This window comes from Sorex fumeus, unplaced genomic scaffold, assembly GCF_029834395.1.
Source record: "Sorex fumeus unplaced genomic scaffold, SorFum_2.1 ptg000030l, whole genome shotgun sequence".
Lineage (NCBI taxonomy): Eukaryota > Metazoa > Chordata > Mammalia > Eulipotyphla > Soricidae > Sorex > Sorex fumeus.
Window position 1 is genome coordinate 28,322,606 of NW_026606087.1, and position 24,996 is coordinate 28,347,601.

General features: G+C 38.3%; 1 protein-coding gene across 19 annotated transcripts in view; it reads right to left on the reverse strand.

Moving 5' to 3' along the window:
• The window catches only part of DLG2 (discs large MAGUK scaffold protein 2), a 1,600,462-nt gene that overhangs the window by 934,254 nt on the left and 641,212 nt on the right, over positions 1 to 24,996 (reverse strand). For 4 of the 19 annotated variants that reach the window (XM_056115950.1, XM_056115957.1, XM_056115945.1 and 1 more), the window contains exon 1: positions 9,236 to 9,621. The exons of 9 other annotated variants lie outside the window; for them this stretch is intronic. In XM_056115950.1, the coding sequence (XP_055971925.1) occupies positions 9,236 to 9,544 (309 nt within the window). In that variant the 5' untranslated portion in view covers positions 9,545 to 9,621. Of the gene's footprint in view, positions 1 to 9,235; positions 9,622 to 24,996 lie in introns of those variants that run through there. 6 more of the 19 variants (XM_056115962.1, XM_056115961.1, XM_056115949.1 and 3 more) reach the window with 4 other exon arrangements.

Sequence of the window (24,996 nt, forward strand, 5' to 3'; positions counted from 1 at the left end):
CACTGATCCCTGAGTACAAAGCCAGGTGTTAGCCCTGAGCATAGCTGGATTTGCCCCACCCAAAACAAAATAAATAAAAAATAAATACAGAAAATAATATATTGACAATATTGGTTACACTGCTATTAAACAGACCTTCTAAGAGAAGATGCTACTGTTAAACTTAAGGGACTTGCATAAATAATAATCACAATAAAATTGAAAACTGATTGAATACACTGTCTATAAATAAAAGACTTTCTTCTACCATTCATTCAGAGATCAAGAATAATGACTGACGGACAGGGTACTGGGAAACAAGGACAAGTAAACAAGTTGTTCCCTAAAGGAATTCAACTTAGTGGAACAAGGTACACTTGTTAATGAGTGTAATGTCCTGGATGTGTGAATTGTGCAAGAGAGCAACAGCCATGCTATGACACTCATGGTGAAGCTGAGAAATCTTGGTTCAAATACTTAAGCCCGTAATGATACGACAAGAATGGACTCTGCAAGGTGATTTGATAAGTAGCCCCTGTTACTTAGAATGTGTCCCGGTGAAATGAGAAGCATTTTCCTGTAATCAGGAAGACTGAGAAGGAAACAACTATACACAGGAAAACTCCTTGTGGGGCTCGAAGACAATATGAAGTGCCAGGGATCAAACCCAGACCAACCATGTGCAAGAAAATTATCTTACCCACTGTCCTATCTCTCTGGCCCTAATAAAACTTTCTCTGTATGCATATAGTACAAATGGGATTTTATAGACCTATACAAGTGATAAAATATTCATCAAGATACTAAAGATTCTTAAAAACTTTAGTAGAAAATAAAATTTTTCTGAAGATACTAAAAATAGGATCAAAATATTCTAGTAATGGAGTATACAAAAACTTAAAGCAGGTTGAATTTTATCTGAAAGCTACACTTTCTTAGTTGGGAGGGAAGCTGAACACATATGTAACAGTACTCATAGTAGTATCAAATATCTGAAACTGTAGTTCTCGACATGATCAAACTCAACGTTTCTATTGAGGAATATCCTACTTCCTGCATCTGAAATAAAATGTACAATACAATACAAATGCTGGAGTGATAGCACAACGGTAGGGTGTTTGCCTTGCACATGGCTGGCCCGGTCGAGCTGGATTCGATTCCTCCGCCACTCTCAGAAAGCCCGGCAAGCTACCGCTACTATCTCACCCGCACGGAAAAGCCTGGCAAGCTCCCCGTGACATATTCAATATGCCAAACACAGTAACAAGTCTCACAATGGAGACGCTACTGGGCCCGCTCGAGCAAATCGATGAGCAACAGGAGGACAGTACTACAGTGCTACAATACAAATGCCTTCAAGACGTTGCTATGTGATGTCTTTAGTTTTGCTTTGGTGTTTGGTCTACAACTCAGCTGTGCTCTGGGCTTACCCAGTGCTGTACTTACAGATCATTGTTGGTGGTTATTGGGAGGATCTTATATAGTTTCTGGGCTCAAAACCAGGCAAACTCCAAACCAGGCAAGTGTCCTATTCTGGGTTTTATCTCTTCCCAGGCCTGGCATATGATGTCTTAACTAAAGTAATGGGATAAAGGAAGTCTGTTACTTTATATTGAAGAATGAATTTTAAATTTGGTAATCTGAGAGCCCAATTATATGAGACAATGCAATGATGTAGTCAAATGCTGCATATACTTAGATTGGATAAATTTAGATGGGATGAAAATGCGATATACCATACAAGAAGCATTTGATATGAAGGGTGAAAAGAACAGACACATGATATATCCTAGATTGGAATTTAGTACTTTCAGAAGTAATAAGAGAATATTTGCATTTGCCAAGACTGCAAATGAAATAAAAAGTAGAAAAACTCGTACCACTCTTAATTAGAGACAACTGGTCCTTTTTGTTTGCTTTTGTTTGTTTGTTTTTGAGTCACACAAGGCTCAATTGAGGGCTTTTTTCTGCCTCTGTACTAAGGAATCATTGCTGGTGGTGTTCAGTGAACCTTATGCCAACCCAGGGACTGAACCAGAGTCAGCTCCACGCAAGGTAAGCAATTAATCCTTTGTAGTGCCTCTCCATCTTCTAGTAGACTGTTTAGAAAGCCAACCAAATTCTGGATATTGCTATGGCCTACCTCTCTTTTTAAACATTTGAAGCACTTCAGTCTCTTACAGGCTGGAGCGGTAGCACAGTGGTAGGGTGTTTGCCTTGCATGCAGCCAACATGGCCGACCCGAGTTCGATTCCTCCGCCCCTCTCGGAGAGCCCGGCAAGCTACTGAGAGTATCTAGCCCGCACTGCAGAGCCTGGCAAGCCACCCATGACGTATTCGATATGCCAGACACAGTAACAACAAAGTCTCCAATGGAGACGTTACTGGGCCCACTCGAGCAAATCAGTGAACAACGGGAGGACAGGGACAGTGACAATCTCTTATGGAAATTTTTTGTTAAAAAAAAGAAAAAGAGAATTAAGGAAACTCTTAGAGATTCTCTATTTTCCAGCGTAGTTGAACAGGCTTTTCTACAAGATGTGTTAAAAGATAAAGGGAGTTAAATATTTGGAACTCTTCCTGCTCTTGTAGACTGCGTCGCCATGCACAGGTTACTATTATCTTCCATCTGTAGAATGGAAAGGGAATTAAACTACCACTCTTGGAGATGTTAAAAGAAGTAAAAGAAGATGCACAATATAAAGAACCTAGCACAGAGTTCTATATATTGTGAATATTATTAGCGTTAAACAAATCTATTGTCACTTTTGCTCCTTCATGCCCCACATCTACACTCTCTTTGTCCTATTCTCTTGGTTTGGAGTGGTGATGTCGGCAGTCACAATAGAGGTGCAGATTTGTTGAGCAAGTGGCTCCATGTCTGACAAAAGGATTTTCTCAACTTCAATCCCTTCTGGGATTCTCTTATTATTTCTCTTGTCTTATGGGCAGCTGTTTCCCCTACAATAAAATGCATTATTATTGTTGTTGCTGTTGTTGTTATTTTGGTAAGAGGAGTTCTGGACAGAATATGTAACAGTAGTCACACAGTTAAAAACACACTGTTCAATCTTTCTGACTGGCCACAAACTGAACTCAAGATTTCAGTCTAAGGGGCCAGAGTGATAGCACAGCAGGCAGGTCGTTTGCCTTTCATGTGGCTGACCTGGGTTTGATCCCTGGTATCCTATATGGTCCCCTGAGCATCCCAGGAGTAATTCCTGAGTGCAGAGCTAGAAGTAACCCCTGAGCATTGCTGGTGTGACCCCCCCCCCAAAAAAAAAGATTTCTGTAGGATGACAATGGATTTGTCCTTTCAGCTTGGCCGCAGGGAATTTATTTTACCTTAAAGAAATGTCCTTTCTGTACGAACAGAGGAAGAGAGTTAATATTATGCTTTGTAACTTGGGATTTGATTAACTCCAATAATATTTACTCCTGGGCATCTGCTCTTTTAACTCAGTTACCCTTAGTTTCTAGCACCCCAAAAGCAGGGTCCCGACGAGGGACTGAATGGACCAAGGGTAAGCTGTGAGCTACCCTGACTTCGAAATGGGCCATCCAAGGCACCAAAATACTCAACTATAAGTTGAGAGCATGATCATAGATAAATGATGTCATGATCCAAAAGTAACGATGAGACTAGGACCCTGCTGGGGTTAGGAAGACTAAACGTGGCCTGACGACTGTAGTAAGACATCTTCAGGAAGAACCAAACTTTAAGTTGATGCATCTCTTACTGTGCTCATACAGAATGACATTGCTAGAAATATTAGAAGTAGATATGCTACAACTATTTAAGTGGATTACTAGCTGAGGAAAGAAGAAAGCAACATACCCTGAATGGGATCCCGCCCTTAAGTGGATCTCCTAGTAATCCAGAGTAATCTCTTTAGATGAGATTTTATCCTGGAGTTAATCTCCTAGAGACGTGGTTTTACCTCTCTTTGTTGATTTGTTAATGTTCAATCCACCTTTGTGGCACCACCCTATGTGATCGCTATATAAATTAAGGCTGTAAGAGTCAGAATCAAGGGGGGCAGAGTTAGAATCCAGGGGGCAGAGTCAGAATCTAGAGAGAGAGTCAGAATCCAGAGTGAAGAGCTCCAAAGAGAGAGATCGGAAGAGACCAGAGGAGAGACGACAGAGACAGAGTCTAAAATAGAGAGACAGACAGAAGAGAGCACAGCAGCACGCACAGAAGCAGAGCACAAAGGAGGAGCCATCCTATCCAGTCCACACACAGCAGCTCAATAGCACTGAGAGTGAGAGAGCGCTGACCCGAGAACCCGCTAACAACACATCATCATTTTCGCATCCCTGCTTGCCATCGCGCACCTAAGATATTTTTTACAGATTTCGGTCTAAGGTAACTACTTCCTGGGACCGAAATATTCTGTGCTTAAGTTGCTGCAGCTGCTGTTTCTGGAGGAGTGGCTAGGGGAGCTGTTAGGATAGATTACGGAGTTTGACTCTCTGCTTCAAAAGGAATGCAGTTGTTCTTGCAGAATGTTTCTGAGAAACTCTAATGTTTACTGCTCCTGAATACAAGCTTTAGGGGATGCTGTTTCAACTGTACAATTTTATTTTATGTGGGTTTGGTTTGGTTTGGTTTGTGTGCACCATTGTAAATCTCAGAGAACCCTGAAGGACAAAATGTCACCTCATCATCATGTGGTACTGTGCCAGATGTTTCTGGACAGTTGCCTAGCCTAACTTTCATCATTATAAATAAGACATCACAAAATTCAATGAACAAACTATAAATTCTAATGAAGGATCACAATACTGGCAAGTACTTTGATGGATAAGTTTTTCTGATTCAAAACATAATTTGAATATCATTCATGATAACAAATATCATTTGTTAAATAGTGCCTGCATTCTAAGTGCCATGATGGATTCTTTCTAGAAGATATTTTCTATTCTCATTACATTTTTTACATTGTTATTTTCCTATCCCAGAGAAGACAAATTAATCTTAAAGAGATTAAAATAGTGAAATAATACCAACCTAGTAGATTTAAATTTAAGATCGTATGACTCTAAAGCATAAATTCTCCCCAAATGCTTCTCATCAATGAAGGATGTCAATTTTCAGAAAAACAAAACGTGGAGGAGATTTATAAATAGGCTCATTTAGAGAAGACTGGTTTTCTTAAAAAAGAGAAACTGAGTCTTAGCAGGCTCACTGATCAATTAACCCTGAATATCAAGAAAGGCAGAGTAAACTCAAATTCTGCAGTGACTTCATGTTGTGGTAATTCAGTGGAGCACTAATCTGGTTGACCACACTCACTATGGTTAGGCTAAACCCACTGTGTCCAAAATCTCAACCCTCATCTCTTGATGAACCAGCACTCCAATGCTCAGTATTCTGTGCAAACAGAATTATAAGCAGGTACAAGGTTGTTAAATCAACTGCTGTCTCTGTTATTCTGTCCTTCAAAATGTATCTTTCCTTGGATATATATGTATATATTTATATATATGAGCCAATTAAATTCAATCCAAATATCACTGCAATAAAAGATTAGTGATACTATTCTCTTCTATTCCCAATCAATTGTAATGAATTTTTAGAAAACAAGATAATAATGGACTTTTATCATGAACATATAATTTATTTACATCATTATTTATACTCCAAAAAAGTGTTAAATGACTACTAATGTAAGCCTGTGCTAATTTATTTCATGCATCATGGTAACCATTTCTCCCCATACTTCAGAGTTAGGTACTATTGTTAAGCTTCTTTTATAAAACATGAAATATAATGAGATGTGGTATATAAATATATATTTGGTTTTTTTGGAGGGCCATACTTAGCAACGTTCAGAGTTTACTTCTGACTCTGTGCTCAGGGATCACCCCTGACTGGGTTACAGGATCTTACATAGTCCTGGGGATTGAACCTAGGTTGTTCACATAAAAGGAAAACACCTTAACCTCTATACTGTCTCTCTGGTCCTAAAAATAAAATGTCCAAGTATCTTGCTCTCTTTCTTTCCTGTGGCCCTCATTCTACTTACTGTGGAATTTATAACACTGTGGAACTGTGTTACACTTCCATTTTGTGAAGCTAGATGATAGAATTCTCCCTATATACCAGGGCAGGCAGGAAAGTTCATTGTGCAAAATGGATCTACTTTGTTTACTATGATATCCACAGGGCATGGCTGGGTCATTTGAAAGGCATTCAGGAAATTGCAATTGAATAAACAAATGAAGAATAAAAAAAAAGAATAAATGCTTAGAACTCTAGCCTTTGAGTTTCCATTATTCTGTGCTGCAACCACCCCCCACCCCCCATGAGTCAGTCTGTGTTAGGAAGAAATGCCACATAGCAATGATAGACATGTTTCTTGTTCCCAAGGTCAGTTCTATTATCTTAAATATGCATCCTAGAACTGACTTCTAGAATCTATAATTTTCCATTTTCTTACCTATTATTATGGTCATATTAATTCTACAGATCCAAGAGAAATAAAGACTTATTTGAGAAGGAGCAGAAGCTGTTTTTCACTCTTGCTGAAGAACAACATAATGACAGAGTCCTGTTAGTACACAGCACCCCAAATAACAGGAATTTGGCAAAGGGCCTTGGGAGGAAGTCAAATCATTACTGTAGCCCTCTATTATAGCAGCCGGAAATCACAGTGCTGATTTCTACGTAATAGAGCAAATATCTGCAAGGGCAGAATCCCAGCTCCCAGACACTTACCAGATCTCAGGCAGACTCTGTCCCATATGTGATTTTCTAAGATAATGCACTCCTTTTTGATTATCAATAATTTTAATTTTAAGTATCATTTACCTTCAACCTTTGTTTCATCGGATAATATTTCATGAGATAAAAAGGGATAAAATAGTATAAAATCTTAAAATATCTTTCATTTTTTATTCATTAAGTGATACATTTACACAGAGATGTATACAAGCAGTACTGCTTTGTGATAGTATATATGGGTATATTACACTTAAACACATGTATATTATAGATATTAGATAAACAGTAGATACATATGAAACATTTAAAGATGTAAAGATGCATATAGGTGTATGTATATGTATAGATGTGTGTATATATATATATATATCGTAGCATTTTTAACACTATCCAAAAGTAAAGGAATTATAACATATATAAAGAGTAAACTATTCTTTGTGAAACAATGTAGTCAATTTCTATTCAAGAAAATAATATAGAACTTTAATTTATGTGTACGTCTATGCATGCATACAAGCATATAACTATAGTTATATATGCAAGAAGTTAGATCTGGAGATGTTTAAGTACATGTGTCTTACACATATGTACCAATAGATACAAACTAAAAATATGGAAGGGGTAAGGAATGGTATGAAGAGGACTAATTCAACTAGTTAGTAGCACTTTAATAGGTTTGAGATTGTTAATGAGCAGAAGAATCAAGTGATAGAAAAGAGTTGCAACATTGAAGACCCTAAATTATATTCAGCTATAGCTCTAATATCTGGGGGTCACTGTTCTTTCTAGCCAATAATAAAGTGCATGTGAATAGGAGAGAAAATGTATAGAAAATTATAAATAATGAGGCAGGCATGACTGCCTCAACTTAAAGCCTTCTCACATCACTGGTTCTTTAATTGTTAATTTAGAAAGTCTATTAGAATCTTTTAGAACATTAAATAAATGGCTATAAACTAAAGAAAATCAGGAAGGAAAAAGTTTCCCTTAGTAAATAAAAAAGTGCACCAAAATTTTGAGAACACAACTATTGCAATGAAGTCATATGTATTTGGGGAAATGAAGATTTATGAAATATAAGTTTACTGCATCTTGATTAAAATCATCATAATAATAGGGCATTTTAAAATTTATACTCAGCAAAAACCACATAAGCTAGATGCAAGGTTGTCTACCTATATGATCCTTGAAAATTTAACATTATCATAAATACAGCAATAGAGTTTAAACACAGGTACTTGTTAAAGAATCTACAGGCACTTCAAAATTGCCAAGACTGTTTCATTTGGAATTCATTTGAAATTGAAAGAAAACTGAGTTTCTTAATTTCCACTTTCATTTTGAGCTGTGAAAGTTTAATACCAAAGTGACAGTGTAACATTAATTACATTCCGATGTCAATATGTTTGTGGGATGAACCAACATTCACATATATGGCCAATGTATAGCTATATTATTAAGATCTAGTGATATATAATGCTCTTGGAAGTACTTTTTAAAGGCTAATATTAAAAGCAGACTGTTCCTTATACTATTATACTTGAAATATAATAATATTTCACTTATGATGCACTTTCACCTCTCAATTGTGCTAAACTCATACTGAAATCCAGAATTTCCTGAAATTTAAACTTTACTCATTTTAATGCATTTGCAATATATTCATTTTTCTATAATTATGACGGTCATTACAAATGTACTTTATATGTCTTTCACAGTAATTACAGAAAGTTGTTGTCCTCCAGCGGAGGAGGTAAAATTAATTCAATTTCTGGTAAAAAGATAGTAGTTTGAGCACGAATAACCTAGGACTTGTATGTAGGGAATCTGAACGTCTGCTAAAGAGAGGCATTATAGGAGAGCTATCATTTTTGATAAAACAAACTTACTGCTTCTCAATGAGTAAATAAAATGCTTCATTATGTTATTCTAGATGTAATCGTCCTCTGGCCCATTCCAAATAATCTTTTCTTTGTAAATAAGTTATTTAGTATAAGCGTATTTTCATCTCTATTACTGAAATACTGATACACAGCATTATGAGTAAAATACAATAGCATATTACAAATCACCATTTCCCATAGGTAAAGTATATATATATGTATGTATATATATGCTAAACAGAAATTGAAAGCTTCTTCTAGAAGTTTATTCTCTCTTTCTCACCAAAACACACAAGCTTAGGCAGAGTAGGAAAGTTGACAATAACTAAAGTCTAAGAAAAGACTGGCGCAGAAGAGCAAAACCATCTGAAGGAGAGAGAAGTTGAACTTGAGAGAGAGGTGCCTTGAGCCACTGAGCGCAGCATCCCCTGGACTTGCAGAAGGCCCCATAGGTGAGACCCCACAAACACACACCTGTGCAAAGGACAGGGTGCTCCGCCCTGCACCCTGTAAACAGGCACACCTGCACAGCAAGGAGAGGAGGCGGCGAAGTTTCCCAAGCACACCCAGCTCCTCAAACTCACGCTCTCACAGTTTCTTCCAGTTCTCAAAGAAAAAGTCACAAGAAAAGACTCCGGCTCACCTGTGCTGGGCTGAACCAACCTTGAGGGCAGGCGCAAGGCTCCCCGCAAGTCCCTCTGCCCTTGGTGCCCATCTTGTGGGGGCTTCTGCGCACTCCGTCCCACAAGGTGACCAGCTTGGTCCTGTTGGAACCTGGGCCCCCAGGTCCTGCAGAGGTCATAGTCTGAGAACTGTACCCAAGCCCCTGAGCGGTCCTCTGCCAGCCACAAGCGCACTGGGCATCCCTGAGGACAGTGGGCGCACTGCCTCCCGCATCCAGCCCCTCAGGGCCCCGGGCGCAGCTGTGCTGCTTGGTGAGGAATGCATTCATCCTGTCCTGGTGCCTACTCTCTCCTCTGGCAGCCTGCACGGGAATGCTTCCTCCCTCACACCCCTTTCTTCCAGGCAGTTGTAAAAATCTTTTTTTTCTGCTCCCGTGAAACCCTCAGTATCTTTGACAGCTGCTATAAGCAGTGCATCGTGGGAGCAGCCAAGAGCAGCTCTGCACAGCATTATCTGCGGGCTGTGAGCTCTTTGTCAATAGATGACTCAACTCACAGAGCAACTTGACAGGATCCCTGCTCTAGGCAGAAGCAATCAATGCTCCACACAGCTGGGCTACAAGACTCTACGCAGTGTTACAAACCTTTTCTGGATGGAACCCACAGGAAAGAATGTTTTCTGCTATTTGACATTCTGGCTTTTCATTTTTTCCCCTCTTAGCTAAGCCCCACACAAAATATAGACCTCAGAGAAAAGATGAAGAAGGGGGAAAACCCCTATCAGACGAAAAGGACCCCTTCTGCCAGAAGAAACATCTGAGCTGAAATAATATAGCATGAGCATTTAAAACGATGGGGGATTTAACTTGTAAAGCAATTTGCAACATTCACAGAATTTTTACTTAGCTGAGGAAATATTTGCCAGGATACAGACCAAATCACGTGGTAACTAAATCAGAACATCAATACCAACTCTAAAGAACATTCATTCATTTAGAAAAATCATTGAAAACACATCACAGTAGAGTCCTTAAAATTGTGCATTTCATTTGGGTAAATTTTATCTGTACTTACCATAATAAAAAGTATTTATTTTACAATGCATTATCTCATTAAAACCTAAACATATATTTCTTATGTATGGCTTATTATTAATTCTGTCTGATTCAAAATGAAAATAATCATCAATGTCCAAAATGGATGGGTTGGCTTATTTAAAGACAGAATTTTTCCTTACCACAAATTATTCTGTATAGTTCTTTTTAAAAATATTTTACCACAACAAATACATTTACCACAGATAAAGTCTGCATTTTTAAATGTAAGATATATGAAATGCTGCCAAACAGTATCATGGTTTCTGAGACGGTTTTCCAATTTTTCCACTGAAAACTGAGTGAAACCTATGCAATTTAAAGCAATTTCCTTCGAAAGAGAACAGGATTGATTTAAAATTTAAGTATGATTCCTGAAGCTGTATAAAGTATTTTCAGTGGAGGGAAGACCATTTAGAAATTTTATTTGTTTGAATTTTTTACTTATTTAAAATATCCAGATCTACTGCCAAATAATGCAATTACTCATCACTCATTCCTGCCCTCCCGTTGATCGTCGATTTGCTCGAGCGGGCCCAGTAACGTCTCCATTGGAGACTTTGTTGTTACTGTGTCTGGCATATCGAATACTCTCGGTAGCTTGCCGGGCTCACTCATTCCTAAAGAAAAATATTTGGTTTGAGTGAAAAATATGCTGTCATCTATAGAGCCTCAATCAAAGATGATATAATCTCATGATATTATCTTAACTATGGACTTTCAGATCTACTTCAGATATGCCACTGGATTCACTGTTGAGTGGATTGATTAGGTATTTGGCATTGTCTAATGCCTCAATTATGATACATGACAAGGTTATTTTAAGGGTGAAGGTTATTATCTATTTTATATTTCCATGCGACTCCCTGGATAAATCATTATCAGATATAACACCGCCTCAAAACGTGGGGGGAGGCTATTCTTTTTGTGTGTCTTCACAATAGGTTCCTTTTCTAACTTACATGCTAAAGACACTACTTAGCTAAATAGTTTCAGTACTCCTTTGTAAATATGTTTCAACTCAAAGTGCAATTCCTAGTTTATTGTTGATCACTCCCCATTCCCTTTCCCTCTACCCTCCAATCACTGAGCCCACTGGCTCACTAGAATGTAATATATTCAATATAGATGCATTTTTGGGAAGGATACATGGATTGTTTGGTAGATACATAAAAGAAAGAAAAGTAAAAGAAAAAGCATTTGACTGATACTTCCTGGAAAATAATAATTAAGTAAGCTTTGTTCCATATATATCAACTATTGCTTAACCATAGCTGCAGAGCTGGTCTTTAGATATTAAGGACACCTGACCAAAATATGAAGACCTGAAAAGCTAGTTAAAATACAATAATCTTTTTTTTTTTCTAAAATAGAATCAAGACATCAAGATCATTGTCTGAAAACAATCAAATGGAGGCAAGGAGATCACTGTGTGCTACTTAGGAGGGAGACTGATTTGGTGTCTCTGTCTATCTCTTTTTTTTGTGGTTCTGTTCTTTGTCTCTGCTTCACATCTCTGCCCTACTCACTAATACCTAACAGTTTAAGAAACAATTTCTGAAAGAACATCCAGGTCAAATACTATACTAGAGAACTTTATCTTTGTCTGGTGACAAATGATCCACAACTCTACAGAACGATTTTATATGGCATGACAATTCATCATCATAAAATAAACATATCTGGGAGTGATACTTGGATCTCTTAATTTTTATCTAATACCACAGGTGTTTCTTTTGTCTTTCAGGCATATCTGATTGCTCAAAGTTCCATATATACCTTTAGATAATAAATGATTTATTCTTTGTCATTTGCTTCCCAAGTGTAAGAATCAACATGTACAGGAGTACATGAGAATCCACTACAATTTGGCAGTAGTATGTGTAGCTTGCAGTAGACAGGAAATTTTCTGGATGGGCACTACTCAAAGATACTATAAATCTTTACAGAGATCTATAATGGGTTGCTTGGGAAGAGCTATTTCTTTTTATTATAAGGGCAATCACATTTCTGTTTTAAAAACCTCAGCATGCCATTTCTACAAGATAAGTAAATATCATATTTTGCATAATTAAGGATATTTGCATCCAAAGATTTTACAGATTTTAAACAGTCCTTATAGTAAAATTTCATTATGCTTATTAGAAAGCTATACTGACATTATTCTTTCACATTAACTAAATATAAAACAATTCTAGGTTCCTGTCTTACCTCCTTCCTCAATTTTATTTCTTTTTCATTTCAAACATGATGAGGCATTTGGCTCTCCACGTCTGAGGACAGATCACTTAAACAGATAAATTTGTTCAACTAGCCAACTGTACTCTGAGACAGACCCACTAATTAAAGATAATTCAATTTGATCAACTGTAATTGGACAATTGTAATGACCATAAGTTGACATAAAATTGTGGCCAAATAAGAATTACTGGTAGACATGCACATATCCTACTTATCATTGTGACTTAGCATGAACAGATGGAACACAGGGCAATTCTTCTGTGAGACATCTCTTACTGACCTCCATCTGACCTGGCATTGAACCCACAGAACAATCACGAGTTTTAAAGCAGGGGTTTAAAACTAATGTCTTGATTTGTTTAATAAAAATAAATGTCAAAGATGAATTAGCAAATATTTTGTGCTCCACTAAAAATATGCAGATATTTTAACAGATAAAATTTCCTTCAGAGGCTGCCTAGATAGTTCAGTGGTTAGGGTGTTTGCTTTTCACACTGTAAGCCGATGTTTGGTTCCCCAGAATCTCATATGGTCCTCCAACCCTGCCATGAGTGATACCTGAGCTCAGAGCCAGGAGTTAGTCCTGAGCAAAGCCAATCATGGTCTATAAACAAAAAAAAATTCCTTTCAGAATCCATTCTATATGAAAAATAAGTATATTAATTACAAAAGAAGAATTAGTGCTTGCTAAATGGTAACTGCTTAGCAGAAAACTGTTGGCATACACAAATAACAGGTATCTGGTAAGGAATACTAACGTATCATAAAGTTTTATACACAACTCTCACAAGGTAATAAGTATATACAATCTATTCTGTGACTGAAAACCTTACAAATGCTATGAACAAATTAGTATTCTTTTAGCCCTAATAAACTGTGAATGAGTCAATCTCCAGATAAAAGCAGATTTGTTTTTCAAAATAAGAATAAAGATTTATGAAGTGTTTTAGACTCCAAATTTTTCCAAGAATCTAGAATTTAACCACAAATCTTATGAGACAAAAACCTTCATGAATTAATGGAGAAGCACAATATATCCATGACGTCTACTTAGAAAGAGACTGTAGAGAAGGTTAAGCTGCAAGCTGCTGATTTCTCAGCCATCACACATGATCGCTTGAACACCACCGGGTCACTCTCGAGCACAGATCCAGGAATAGCACCTGAGCAAGCTGGGTGTGGTCCAGAAAACAAATAAAATAAACAAGAAATTCAAACAAAAGTGTTCAGGTTAGAATACAATATTCAATATGATATAAAAAGTTGCTAATGTCTCATTTTTGCTCCGATCTACTTAGGTTTTGGTTGGTATTAGTATGAAAGAAAAAAAACTAAATTGGAAACATTTTTTTACAAAATGAAAATTTATTATTTTCTAATTAGTTTTAATAGTAGACAAATATCACAACAGTGACATTCCCTAAAGATTCTAATGAACGCTAATAACAAAGTAATAAACTTAGGATGGATCCCTGAGCACAGAGCCATGAGTAAGCACTGAGCATCACTAGATGTGGTCTTTAAAAATTAATTAACTAATTTTGGCACCATGGAGAAATTAGAGTGAGTAGAACACTTGTCTTGCATGAGGCTAACCTGAGTTGAATTCTCATCACTCCACAAAGTCACTGAACCTACCAGTCTTCCATCACGCTAACAGGAGTGATCCTAGAGTGCAGAACCAGGAGTAAGACTTGTGTAAAGTCAGGTGTAGTCTCATTCCCAAAATAATAATAATCTTTTATATTTTGCAATTTTAGCAATGTGCTAAGTGATGAACTACATGTATTAGTTATGTGTTTAAGTGATGAGCTACACTACTACAAGAAATCTATCTTATCATTCAAGTTTAAACTGATTGTGATTTTTCTGCAGTTTCCAGATCACACCACTCCACCCTACCTCTGTGGTATTTGTTTGCTTGACTGTATAAATACTATTTTAATTTTACTGTTTTTCTCAATATTCATGACAACCACTCCAATTTTAGATAGAATTTTTCAGTAGATTTTATGAAACAGCTAATTTTTATCATAGGGTTGTTCGCATTAATTGATTACATTCAATATTTCAACACCAATCCCACCACCATTATACCTTCCCACCACCATTATTTCAAATTTTCCCACTACCATTCAAGCCTATCTGCTAGTGGCAGATGTTAGATAATTTATTTTCTATTGTTCATGAACATCATGAGAGTTCGTGCGGTCTTGAAAGCAGCCATATGCTTCTGGAATTCTAAATTTGTAAATGGTTGGGGTCCAGAGACATCTCTGTATGGAGCTAATCCATTTTGAGGTTCATTTAGGAGTCTGCATCAAGGCCGTTGATGAGCTGAGATGGTGCCCAGATGCAGATCATGGGCATGACAGCCAGGACCCCAAAGCAGGTGGGGAGACGGGAAGGGATGGCCCATCTCCTCTGCCACCATGTGGCCTGGAGTCTTAGTCCTTTAATTCACATACCTGGGTTTTGCTTCTGGAAGCTTGTAGCCATCAGAAAATCGCTTCCTAATTGATCACTAGCATCTACTCTTACACCAATTCATTCTCAATCAGTGATGAAAGTGATAAGAGAATGTGATAAGGCCCCAATCTGCTTGATACCTGTTAATAAAGTTTCATCCTTCTGTCACTCTTTAACTTCTGTGGCACTGTCCTCCCATTGTTCATCGATTTGTTCAAGCTGGTCCAGTAACGTCTCTATTTTGAGACTTGTTGTTACTGTGTTTGGCATATTGAATACATCACGAGTAGCTTGCCAGCCTTGGCTGTGTGGGTGAGATACTCTCGGTAGTTCGCCTGGCTCTCCGAGAGGGGCGGAGGAATCGAACTCGGCTCTGTCTGGCTGGCTGCGCACAAGGAAACCTCCTACCGCTGTGCTATCACTCCAGCACTCCTCTCCTACTTGGACAACTGTGGTAATTCTAGAATTAATACTCTTTAAACCTCACTAAAAATAATCTTTTAAGTGGTTTTCAAGGTCCTTATCCACACTTTTTGAATCCGCTTCTACTTTCACTATTCTCACCAATGCTGAATGAAGTTAGTTGGGAGGAGAGAGACAGACAAAGAATTTTCTCTATCATAGGTGAGATATAAAGAAACAACATGGTGGAATACAAATACCCAAAGACAATAGAAAACAAAGAACATGTAATTGGTGTTCAGTAGGAAATATGCCTTTCTAGGGGGCTACAGAGAGGAGGAGGCAGCAGGTATCTATGGTGGATGGAGGTGTTGAATCAGGAGGAGGAGGTGATGTGCTGAAAGTTGGTAAAATATTACATATAAAACCCTATCATCAAAATCCCATACTGTACATCACATTGCAAATAAACACAATACATATATATGATAAATATATATATAAATATATATATGATAAATATATCTCATATATATATTGCATCTCTCGTAGAAGCAGACTGGTGGGGATGGAGTTGGGCAGCAAGTGATAGAGGGGAGGGAAGTGGACATAGGTGAAGGGATCAATGTCAACACATTTTATGCCTAAAACTAAATCATAACTCTGAATTTTATGGTGACTAAATAAAAATATATCGGGGGTAAGAAACAAAGAAGCTTCCTCAGAGAAGACATGTCCAACAAATCTGTGAAAAACATGTCCTGCATCATTTATTATCTGGGAAGTGCAAATCAAGACATCAACGAGATCGCAGCTCATACAAGTGAGTTTAGCACGTGTCACTGGATCAAAAACAACCACAAATGTACAGAAAATAGCACTCTCGTGCACTGCTGGTCTAATGTTGACTGGGTCAACCTTTTTTAGAAAACAGTATGGACACTTCTCAAAAAAACTCAGAATTGAGCTTCTGTCTCACCCAGCAATTCCATTTCTTGGCATCTACACCAAGCTCCTCAAAACACTATTCAAAAAGATATATTTCTCTTCTGTTTATTGCAGCACTATTTCCAACAGCCAAAATCTAGAAACAAACCAAGAATCCAGATGACTGGATAAGGAAATTATGGTATATATACACAACTGAATTCTACTTGGTTATTAGAAAAAGATGAAATCGTGCAATTTGGTGTCACGTGAATGGACTTGGAGAGTACCATTCAGAAACGGTCTTCAGCAAAAGCTAGCCATGGTGGGAGGATGGGACACGGGACGCAGGTGGAGAGAAAGGAGGAGGCTCTGCAACCATGAAGGGAGAAGGCACTCTGCTGAAGGGTGTGATTCTGGAATGTTTGATATGCTTTATGCATGAAACCCTAGCATTAGCAGCATTGTAAATCAGGGTGCCTAAAATTTTAAAAAGACTAAGAGCAATGCACCATAATTTTAGTAAAATTCTTGATAAGAATGAGTGGTGCATTAATTCATTCTTGTCTTGTGTGTGTGAGGTGCTGTGGGTTGGGCGAAGGACTCCACACATGTGAGGCATGCACTCCACTTTCTCTCTCTATTTCTGGTGTTAAATTCGCTTTTTTAGAGGATTTGTTAGTGGTCCTATAATACTAGAAAAACTGAATCAGCTTCAGTTTATTTTAGCAGTATATTCATTCATAAAAACTGTGCTTCCTGACAGCTGTGCTTTTCTCTCAAGTTATTCTCCCTTTATAGCTAGATAGTTCAAAGTGGGGAGTAAGTCACTAAGTCAAAAGACAATCAACACAAGGTTATGGGGAGACAATTAGACTTCAACCATCAAATTGACATTCCTCTCAACTATTATAATACAGAGGTCAGAGCGAATTCTACTATGCTAAAAGTATGTCATAAGGGTCAGGGATTAGGCTCAGTGGTAGAGTACATGGCTTTCATAAGTGAGACTGGGTTCAGCACTAAAAAATAATTGTATGTTGCCTTCTTTTTTATAGCAATCACAACAGAAAAAAACTCAAAACAATATCATCCATAACCAGTGTCTTCTATAGTTCTTGTTAGGTTTAAATTAGATATAAAGTAACGTGAGATTTTTCTTTAAATTTTTTCAGTGTTCTATATTAGATTATTGAAACGTTTAGTTGTCGCATAATTAAATTTTATTTCTACTGAACAGCACCTTCTCTTTCCCTATCTGCTTAGTCTCTAGTAATAACCAACCTTCCTTTTACTTTATGAACTCATTACTTACAAATCAAAATAACGTAGTGTTAGATAATTTGGGACTTTCTATTTTCATGTACCATAGTATCCATGAGATTCAACCATGTTATAGCAGTGTCAGTTATTAAAGGCCCTCCCGTTGATCATCGATTTGCTCGAGCGGGCCCAGTAATGTCTCCATTGGAGACTTTGTTGTTACTGTGTCTGGCATATCGAATACTCTCGGTAGCTTGCTGGGCTCTCCGAGAGGGGCGGAGGAATCGAACTCGGGTTGGCCATGTTGGCTGCGTGCAAGGCAGATGCCCTACCCGCTGTGCTATCGCTCCAGCAGTGTCAGTAATTGCATCTTTTTATGGGTGACTAATATTCTATTATATGCAGATGCCACATTTTCTTTCTTTTATATACCTCTGGGTATTTAGAATGATTGTGTTTCTTAGATACTGAAAATAATACTGTAATCATCACAGAAGTTCAACTATTGTTTTGAAATCTGATTTCAATTCTTTGTGGTAAACACGCAGAAGTGAGAACATATGGTAGCTTTATTTTTAATTTTATAAGGAATTCCTTTTTTAACCTTACATTGGCTCATATCACTATAAAGTTCACCGATAGCAATGTATTTGCTTAAAGGTAAAGGTAAAGGCCCTCCCGTTGATCGTCGATTTGCTCGAGCGGGCCCAGTAACGTCTCCATTGGAGACTTTGTTGTTACTGTGTCTGGCATATCGAATACTCTCGGTAGCTTGCCGGGCTCTCCGAGAGGGGCGGAGGAATCGAACTCGGGTCGGCCATGTTGGCCGCTTATAAGGCGAACACCCTACCCGTTGTGCTATCGCTCCAGCGATAATTATTTGCTTAATCTTGTATATTTTGACATGTTGTGCTTTCATTTGGGCTGGAGCGATAGCACAGAGTGTAGGGTGTTTGCCTTGCACGTGGCCAACCCGGGTTCGATTCCTCTGTCCCTCTCAGAGAGCCAGGCAAGCTACTGAGAGTATCCCGCCCTCATGGCAAAACCTGGCAAGCTTCCCATGACACATTCGATATGCCAAAAACAGTAACAAGTCTCACAATGGAGACGTTAACTGGTGCCCGCTTGAGCAAATCAACGAACAATTGGAGGACAGTGCTACCGTACTTTTATTTGTGTTAAGAATTTTTCTGATTTCCCTTCTTCTTTGAGTTACTCATTATTTAAGAATTTGCTAATTTATCTCCAATTATATTTTAATTTTCCAGTTCTCCTTCTGCTACTAATTTCCAGTCACAGTTCTTTTCCATTATAGCAAGAAATATATTTATCAACATTATTTTTTCTGGATTAATATGCAATCTATCAGGAAGAATACTTCTTGTGCACTTGAGAAAAATGAATTTTCTGTAGCCCTTTGATCAAAAACGTTGTATTGGTTTGTTGAGCCAGTATCTTTTTATTTTATTTTATTTTTACTTATTTTTTTTTAAATTTTTATTAGAGAGACATCATGAGGTACAATTGTAGAGTTACAAATTTTTGTGCTTGGGTTTCAGTTATACAACGATCAAATACCCATCCCTCCATCAGTGCCCAATTTTGTCTGTATTTCTGTTAAGTCTCTTATAGATCTGTTGTCTGGCTTTCTATCCGTTATTAATAGTGAGACACTGAGAGTGAAGTGCTCTCATGCCTTTTGCTATTTATGGTTCTATTGATGTTTGTTTAATTTATTTAAATGGCTTTTGGTTTGGGGGCTATATAATAGGAACATCTTTATCATAATCTATATTATCAATATCTTAGAGGGAGACATTTTTATATTCCTCCTGAATTCATTCATAATTACATATTAAATCTTTTTGCTTCTTTCAAAAGCTTTTGTATTATTTCATGTGGTCTAAGTATGCACATTAAAATTTGCTTTTGGGTACCATTGTGTGAGATAACGTTTTTACAGCCTCTCACTTTCAGCCTATATATATGTACTTAAATCTAAATTGAGTTTCTTAGAGACAGCAAATATCTTCTTCCTTCTTTCCTTCCATCTTTCTTTCCTTCCTTGCTTGCTTTTTTGCTTCTTTCATTTCTCCCTCTCCCCTACCTTTCTTCCTCTGTCCCTCCCTCATTTTCCTTTCCCCTTACTTCCTTTTGTCCCGCGACAGGGACAAATGGAGACGTTACTGGCACCCATTAGAGCAAGTCGATGACTAACGGGAAGTTAAGTGACTAAGTGACTTACTTCCTTTTAATTTCCCTTTTTCCCTTCATTCTGCTCTCCCTCCCACCCTCCCTTTCTCCTTCCTTCTCTTTTCTTTTTTTCCTCTCCTTTATTTTTTCCTTCTTTCTTCAAAAACTTTGTCTTTTGATTGCGTAATTTTAACAATTAACATTTTAAGTACATTTTTAGTGGAAAAGACTTAGTACTGTCTTGTTATTTATTTATTTTTTTCTGACAGGACTTAGAGTGCCATGTGGGGTACTGACAATTGAAGCCAGGTCTGCCACATGCAAGGCAAGTAAGTGCCTTACCTGCTGAATTCATCTCTCCAACACTTCAACCTGAAATATTTAAAGTCTGTTGTTATAAATGGGAGCGAATACCAGCTTTTGGTCATTCTCTTGGGAATCTGTCACTGTCGCTGTCACTGTCCTCCCATTGTTCATCGATTTGCTCGAGCGGGCCCAGTAACGTCTCCATTGTGAGACTTGTTGTTACTGTGTTTGGCGTATTGAATACGTTAGGGGTAGCTTGCCAGCCTTTGATGTGCGGGCGAGATGCTCTCAGTAGCTTGCCGGGCTCTCTGACAGGCTCTCTGAGAGTGGCAGAGGAAGCGAACCTGGGCCAACAGGGTCAGCTGTGCTATCGCTCCAGCTCCTTGGAAAGCTAATATGTGGAAATAAAACACATCCCTAGTGTTTTGTTTATACCCATTATGGAATTTCTACTGACTGTTCCTTGTTGCCAGTGACAAGCATAACAGCAGGAGAAATGTTTGAAGCTCCAGGAAGGGTACAAGCATGTTCCATCCTCTGTACTGAATTTCACGAGGGAGAAAATGAAACGTTCTAAAATAACATTATGCAAAAAGGGGGTAGAAAAACGGTTTAGGGGTTAAGTTGACATTTCCCATGTTCAATCCCATTTCAGTCCCTGCCACCACATATAATCAACCCAATAGTATTATGGCTTGGGTGCACAATTAAAGTGTAGATAGAGAAGGGGAAGAGAGGAGAGGGGAAAGGGAAATTAGAAAAGAGAGGAAACAGTCACAATCTGAGGAAGGAAACATCTCCCCCAAGAGATAAACACTTTTTTAAATGATGCTTTGCAAAGAAAAGGAAAGGGAAAAGTATAAATGGTATTGCTCTGACATGTTACGGGCTGGCACACGGCACAAGGTCCCCGAGCAATCTACTTGGCCGTTAGGGGCTGTCACACCTTGAGTCTGAGAGAGGGACCCTTGAGCTGTAACCCGTGTTTATTTCAGTCTAAATTCTCTACGTATTTCTTTTTCTGGTGCATGATTTGTAACATTACTTTCTAAATTTATCAAAAGGTTAAAAAAATCTCCTGAGTTAAAACTAAGCCACATTCTAACTTGTCAGAGGTAATTCATATGTGATTGGCCCAAAGGTAGATTTATGGATTAACAGAAATGACAGATCCTCTTGCAGCTGAATGATCTCCTCCCTTCGGAGACATGACATTTTGGTAAAATTTCACCTAATTGACTTTGCTTTGGCTGTACATTTCAACTCCCATTTAATTAATCATCCTCTCCTACTCCCATAGCATTTTGCTTTTGTATTTACTTATTTCAATCAATAAATATCCACTGACTTCCTCTTCTGGACCAGGAACTATATTATGAATAAAGTACAAAATACAGGCAGGGAAGCGATTTTTACAGGACAGAAAAATATTGAGCGGAAGCCAGGGCAACCTCTCTGGCGAAGCATCTGCCAGGTGAGTAGCTCATGAAGCAGTTACTGTGAGCCCAGCACCATTTCACCTGCATAAGTATGATCTTTGTGGTAAATGCTGCTCCTTCACAGGTAAATGCAAACAAGCACCTCAACCTCTAGTGAGTACTGTAACTAAAATGTGCTGGAGCATGACAACTGGTTGTGGTACCACGATCAATACAACAATGAAGGTAATGGATGGAAATAAAGACATTGAAAAAATATAACGTCTTGAGTGATGAACGGAGACATATAAGGAGAGCACGTGGCATGCACCTGGTATTGAACATTTTTATATAGCTAACTTTATCATTATATGTGGACATATGTTTATCTCTACCAGACTATAAGACTCTTAAAAACAAGGTCGATCTCTCATCTGTATACTTACATGCACCTTACCATTGTCTCACAATGTAACTGTCATTACTTAGCATACATTTGCTGAACTAAATAGGGGGCATATGGGACTAGAGTTTAGAAAACATATTCTTTTTTTTTTGGTTTTTGGGTCACACCGGCAATGCACAGGGGTTACTCCTGACTCTGCACTCAGGGGTTACTCCTGGCGGTGCTCAGAGGACTATATGGGATGCTGGGAGTTGAACCCGGGTCGGCCGTGTGCAAGGCAAACGTCCTACCCAGTGTGCTATCTCTCCAGCCCCCTAGAAAACATATTCTTCTTCCAGTTATGCAATTAACCAACTTTCTCATTTTGTAAATATACTATAGCACAGCGGTAGGGCATTTGCCTTGTGCAAAGCCAGCCCGGCCATGCCGGGTTCAATTCCTCCGCCCCTCTCAGAGAGCCCGGCAAGCTACCGAGAGTAGCTCACCAGCACGGCAAAGCCTGGGAAGCTACCCGTGACGTATTCGATATGCCAACCACAGTAGCAAGAAGTCTCAAAATGGAGACGTTACTGGGCCCACTCGAGCAAAATAGATGAACAATGGGAGGAAAGCACAGCACTTGGACTATAAATTGCTTAATTTTAATAACTCCATTTAAAAGAGTAAGGGGATAGAAGAAAGAGTATGAAGTCCTGTTAGGTGGTCACTGAAAGTCAAACATAGCTGAGAAGCAATGCTCCTTTGGTGCATTTAGGTTTAATAATAATTCTTCCCATTTTACAGCAAGATTACAGATTTAACGCATATGATCATTATATGTTATATAATTTGTAAAAATTAACATGTTGGTTAAATTGTATGGCAATTTTGGGCTTATTTTCTCAAGTTTATTTTAATACAAGTTTGCCGCATTAAGTGGCAGTGTGACAGAGTTGTTAGATGCATAGCTTTTATTTATTTATTTATTTATTTATTTATTTGCTTTTTTGGGTCACACCCGGCGATGCACAGGGGTCACTCCTGGCTCTGTACTCAGGAGTTACTCCTGGAGGTGCTCAGGGGACCATATGAGATGCTGAGAATCTAACCCGGGTTGGCCACGTGCAAGGCAAACGCCCTACCCGCTGTGCTCTCTCTCCAGCGCAAATGCATAGCTTTTAACATTAGACTTTCATAGAGATTCCAACTCTTGTCCTCCAAGAGTCGGACAAATACCTTCTCTCTTTCCCTTATTGTTCTTTATTTGTCCCGCCGAAAAAGCTAAGCAGAGTTTCACTGCTACATAAATATCTGGTTTATTGAAATTTCCTTTTCACTTGGAGCATTTTTCCCTGTATTTTTGTGTAATGTGATAATGCTTAACTCAATATTTATATACTTCTCACATTCATAATAAATGAGGTATGAAATCTAGAATCAAACTTTCAAGTTCACTTAACAATTTTGCATTTGTTTTCTTATTGGCAAATTAGAATTGATAGTTAAGATATTTAAGATCATAGTATTTAGGTGAGATTGATTTGCATAATTCAGAACATAAATAAGTACTAACTACTCTAAGTACTTATCTGGCACTTCAGTTTGTCCCATAAGCTTTATCCATCATCTTCTTTCTTATTATCGATCCTTCCTCACTCCATATGTAAGTTTCAGAAGCCATCATTTAAAAGTCCTGAAGTAGATTTATATAGATTCTCATTAAGGACAAAGTATTTGAATTGATTGCCAGGGTTCTATATGGTTGCTAACTTTGTTTCCACAATTCAAGCTTTTAAGAAGGACTGAAGCCCTAGCCCCACCCTCATCAAGTGCTTTGTGTCCTTATCACTAACAGTTAAAAAAACAAAAGTGTTTCATTGAGTCCTAACAATCCAAACAATGACAACATTGAGGTTGTCAATGACAACCAATTTAAGATGCAGAACTGGGCTTAATAACACTGATGATTTTCTCGTGGTCACAAAATTAGCAAGACACGGAGATAGGAATATAAACAAAGATGAGACAGAATTCTATGAAAACTGCACATTAAAATCAATGAGAAATGACTTTCTTTTAAAATCTTTTGGTGCTTGACCCAAAAGGAGAGAGAGAACAAAAGGGAATGCCCTGCCACAGAGGCAGGGTGGGATGGGGGATGGGGTAGGAGGGATACTGGGATCAGTGGTGGTGGAAAATGGGCACTGGTGGAGGGATGGGTACTCGATCATTGTATAACTGAAACCCAAGCACAAAAATTTGTAAGTCTACAACTGTACCTCATGGTGTTTCACTAATAAAAATTTTTAAAAAATCTTTTAGTGCTTGAAAATATTCACAATCAATCACAACCATCCTGTTATTCGTCGATTGCCTCGAGCAGGCCCCAGTAACGTCTCCTTCGTCCTAGTCCTGAGATTAAAAAAAAGAAGTGCCATATTAAAGGCTCTTTCAGAGTTAGGAGAATGAGACCCTTTATTGATACTGGTATTTGGCATATTGGGTATGTCACTGGGAGTACGCCAGACTCTGCCGTGTGGGCCGGTTACATTCGGTGTTCTGCCAGTTTGTCCAAAGTAGGAATGAGATGATAAAATGTCTATCCTCACCAGGGCCCAATAGCTGAAGACCTCTGGGCCCCAGCCAAGGACATGCTGGGACCACTCTCCACACACTTGGATGAGCCTCACACATAAAAGAACTGGCAGAGGAACCCCGGTGTGTGGGACCCGGGGCTGAGATCTCCAAGCCTGCACGGTTTGGGACTGGACCTTCCAGTAGCTAGACAGTTACACCCACCAACTGCTGTGTAACCCCAACAACGGCCAGGATCCAGAGATTATCACACTCAGCTCCCGGAAGCGCACGGCCGCATTCGCAGCCGCGCGACATCTTATCATCTCTTAAAAATATTATGACATTTATTCTCTTAATCTTCAAAAAAGCCTCATAGGTTGTATAGAGGTAAACTGAAGTTCATTACTAGGAGATGATGGAAGTTCATTACTAAAAGATGGTGTACTAGTGTTAGCATCTGATACATGATATTATTAGAAAAAGAGTTCCAAGATCACTGTTCAGTC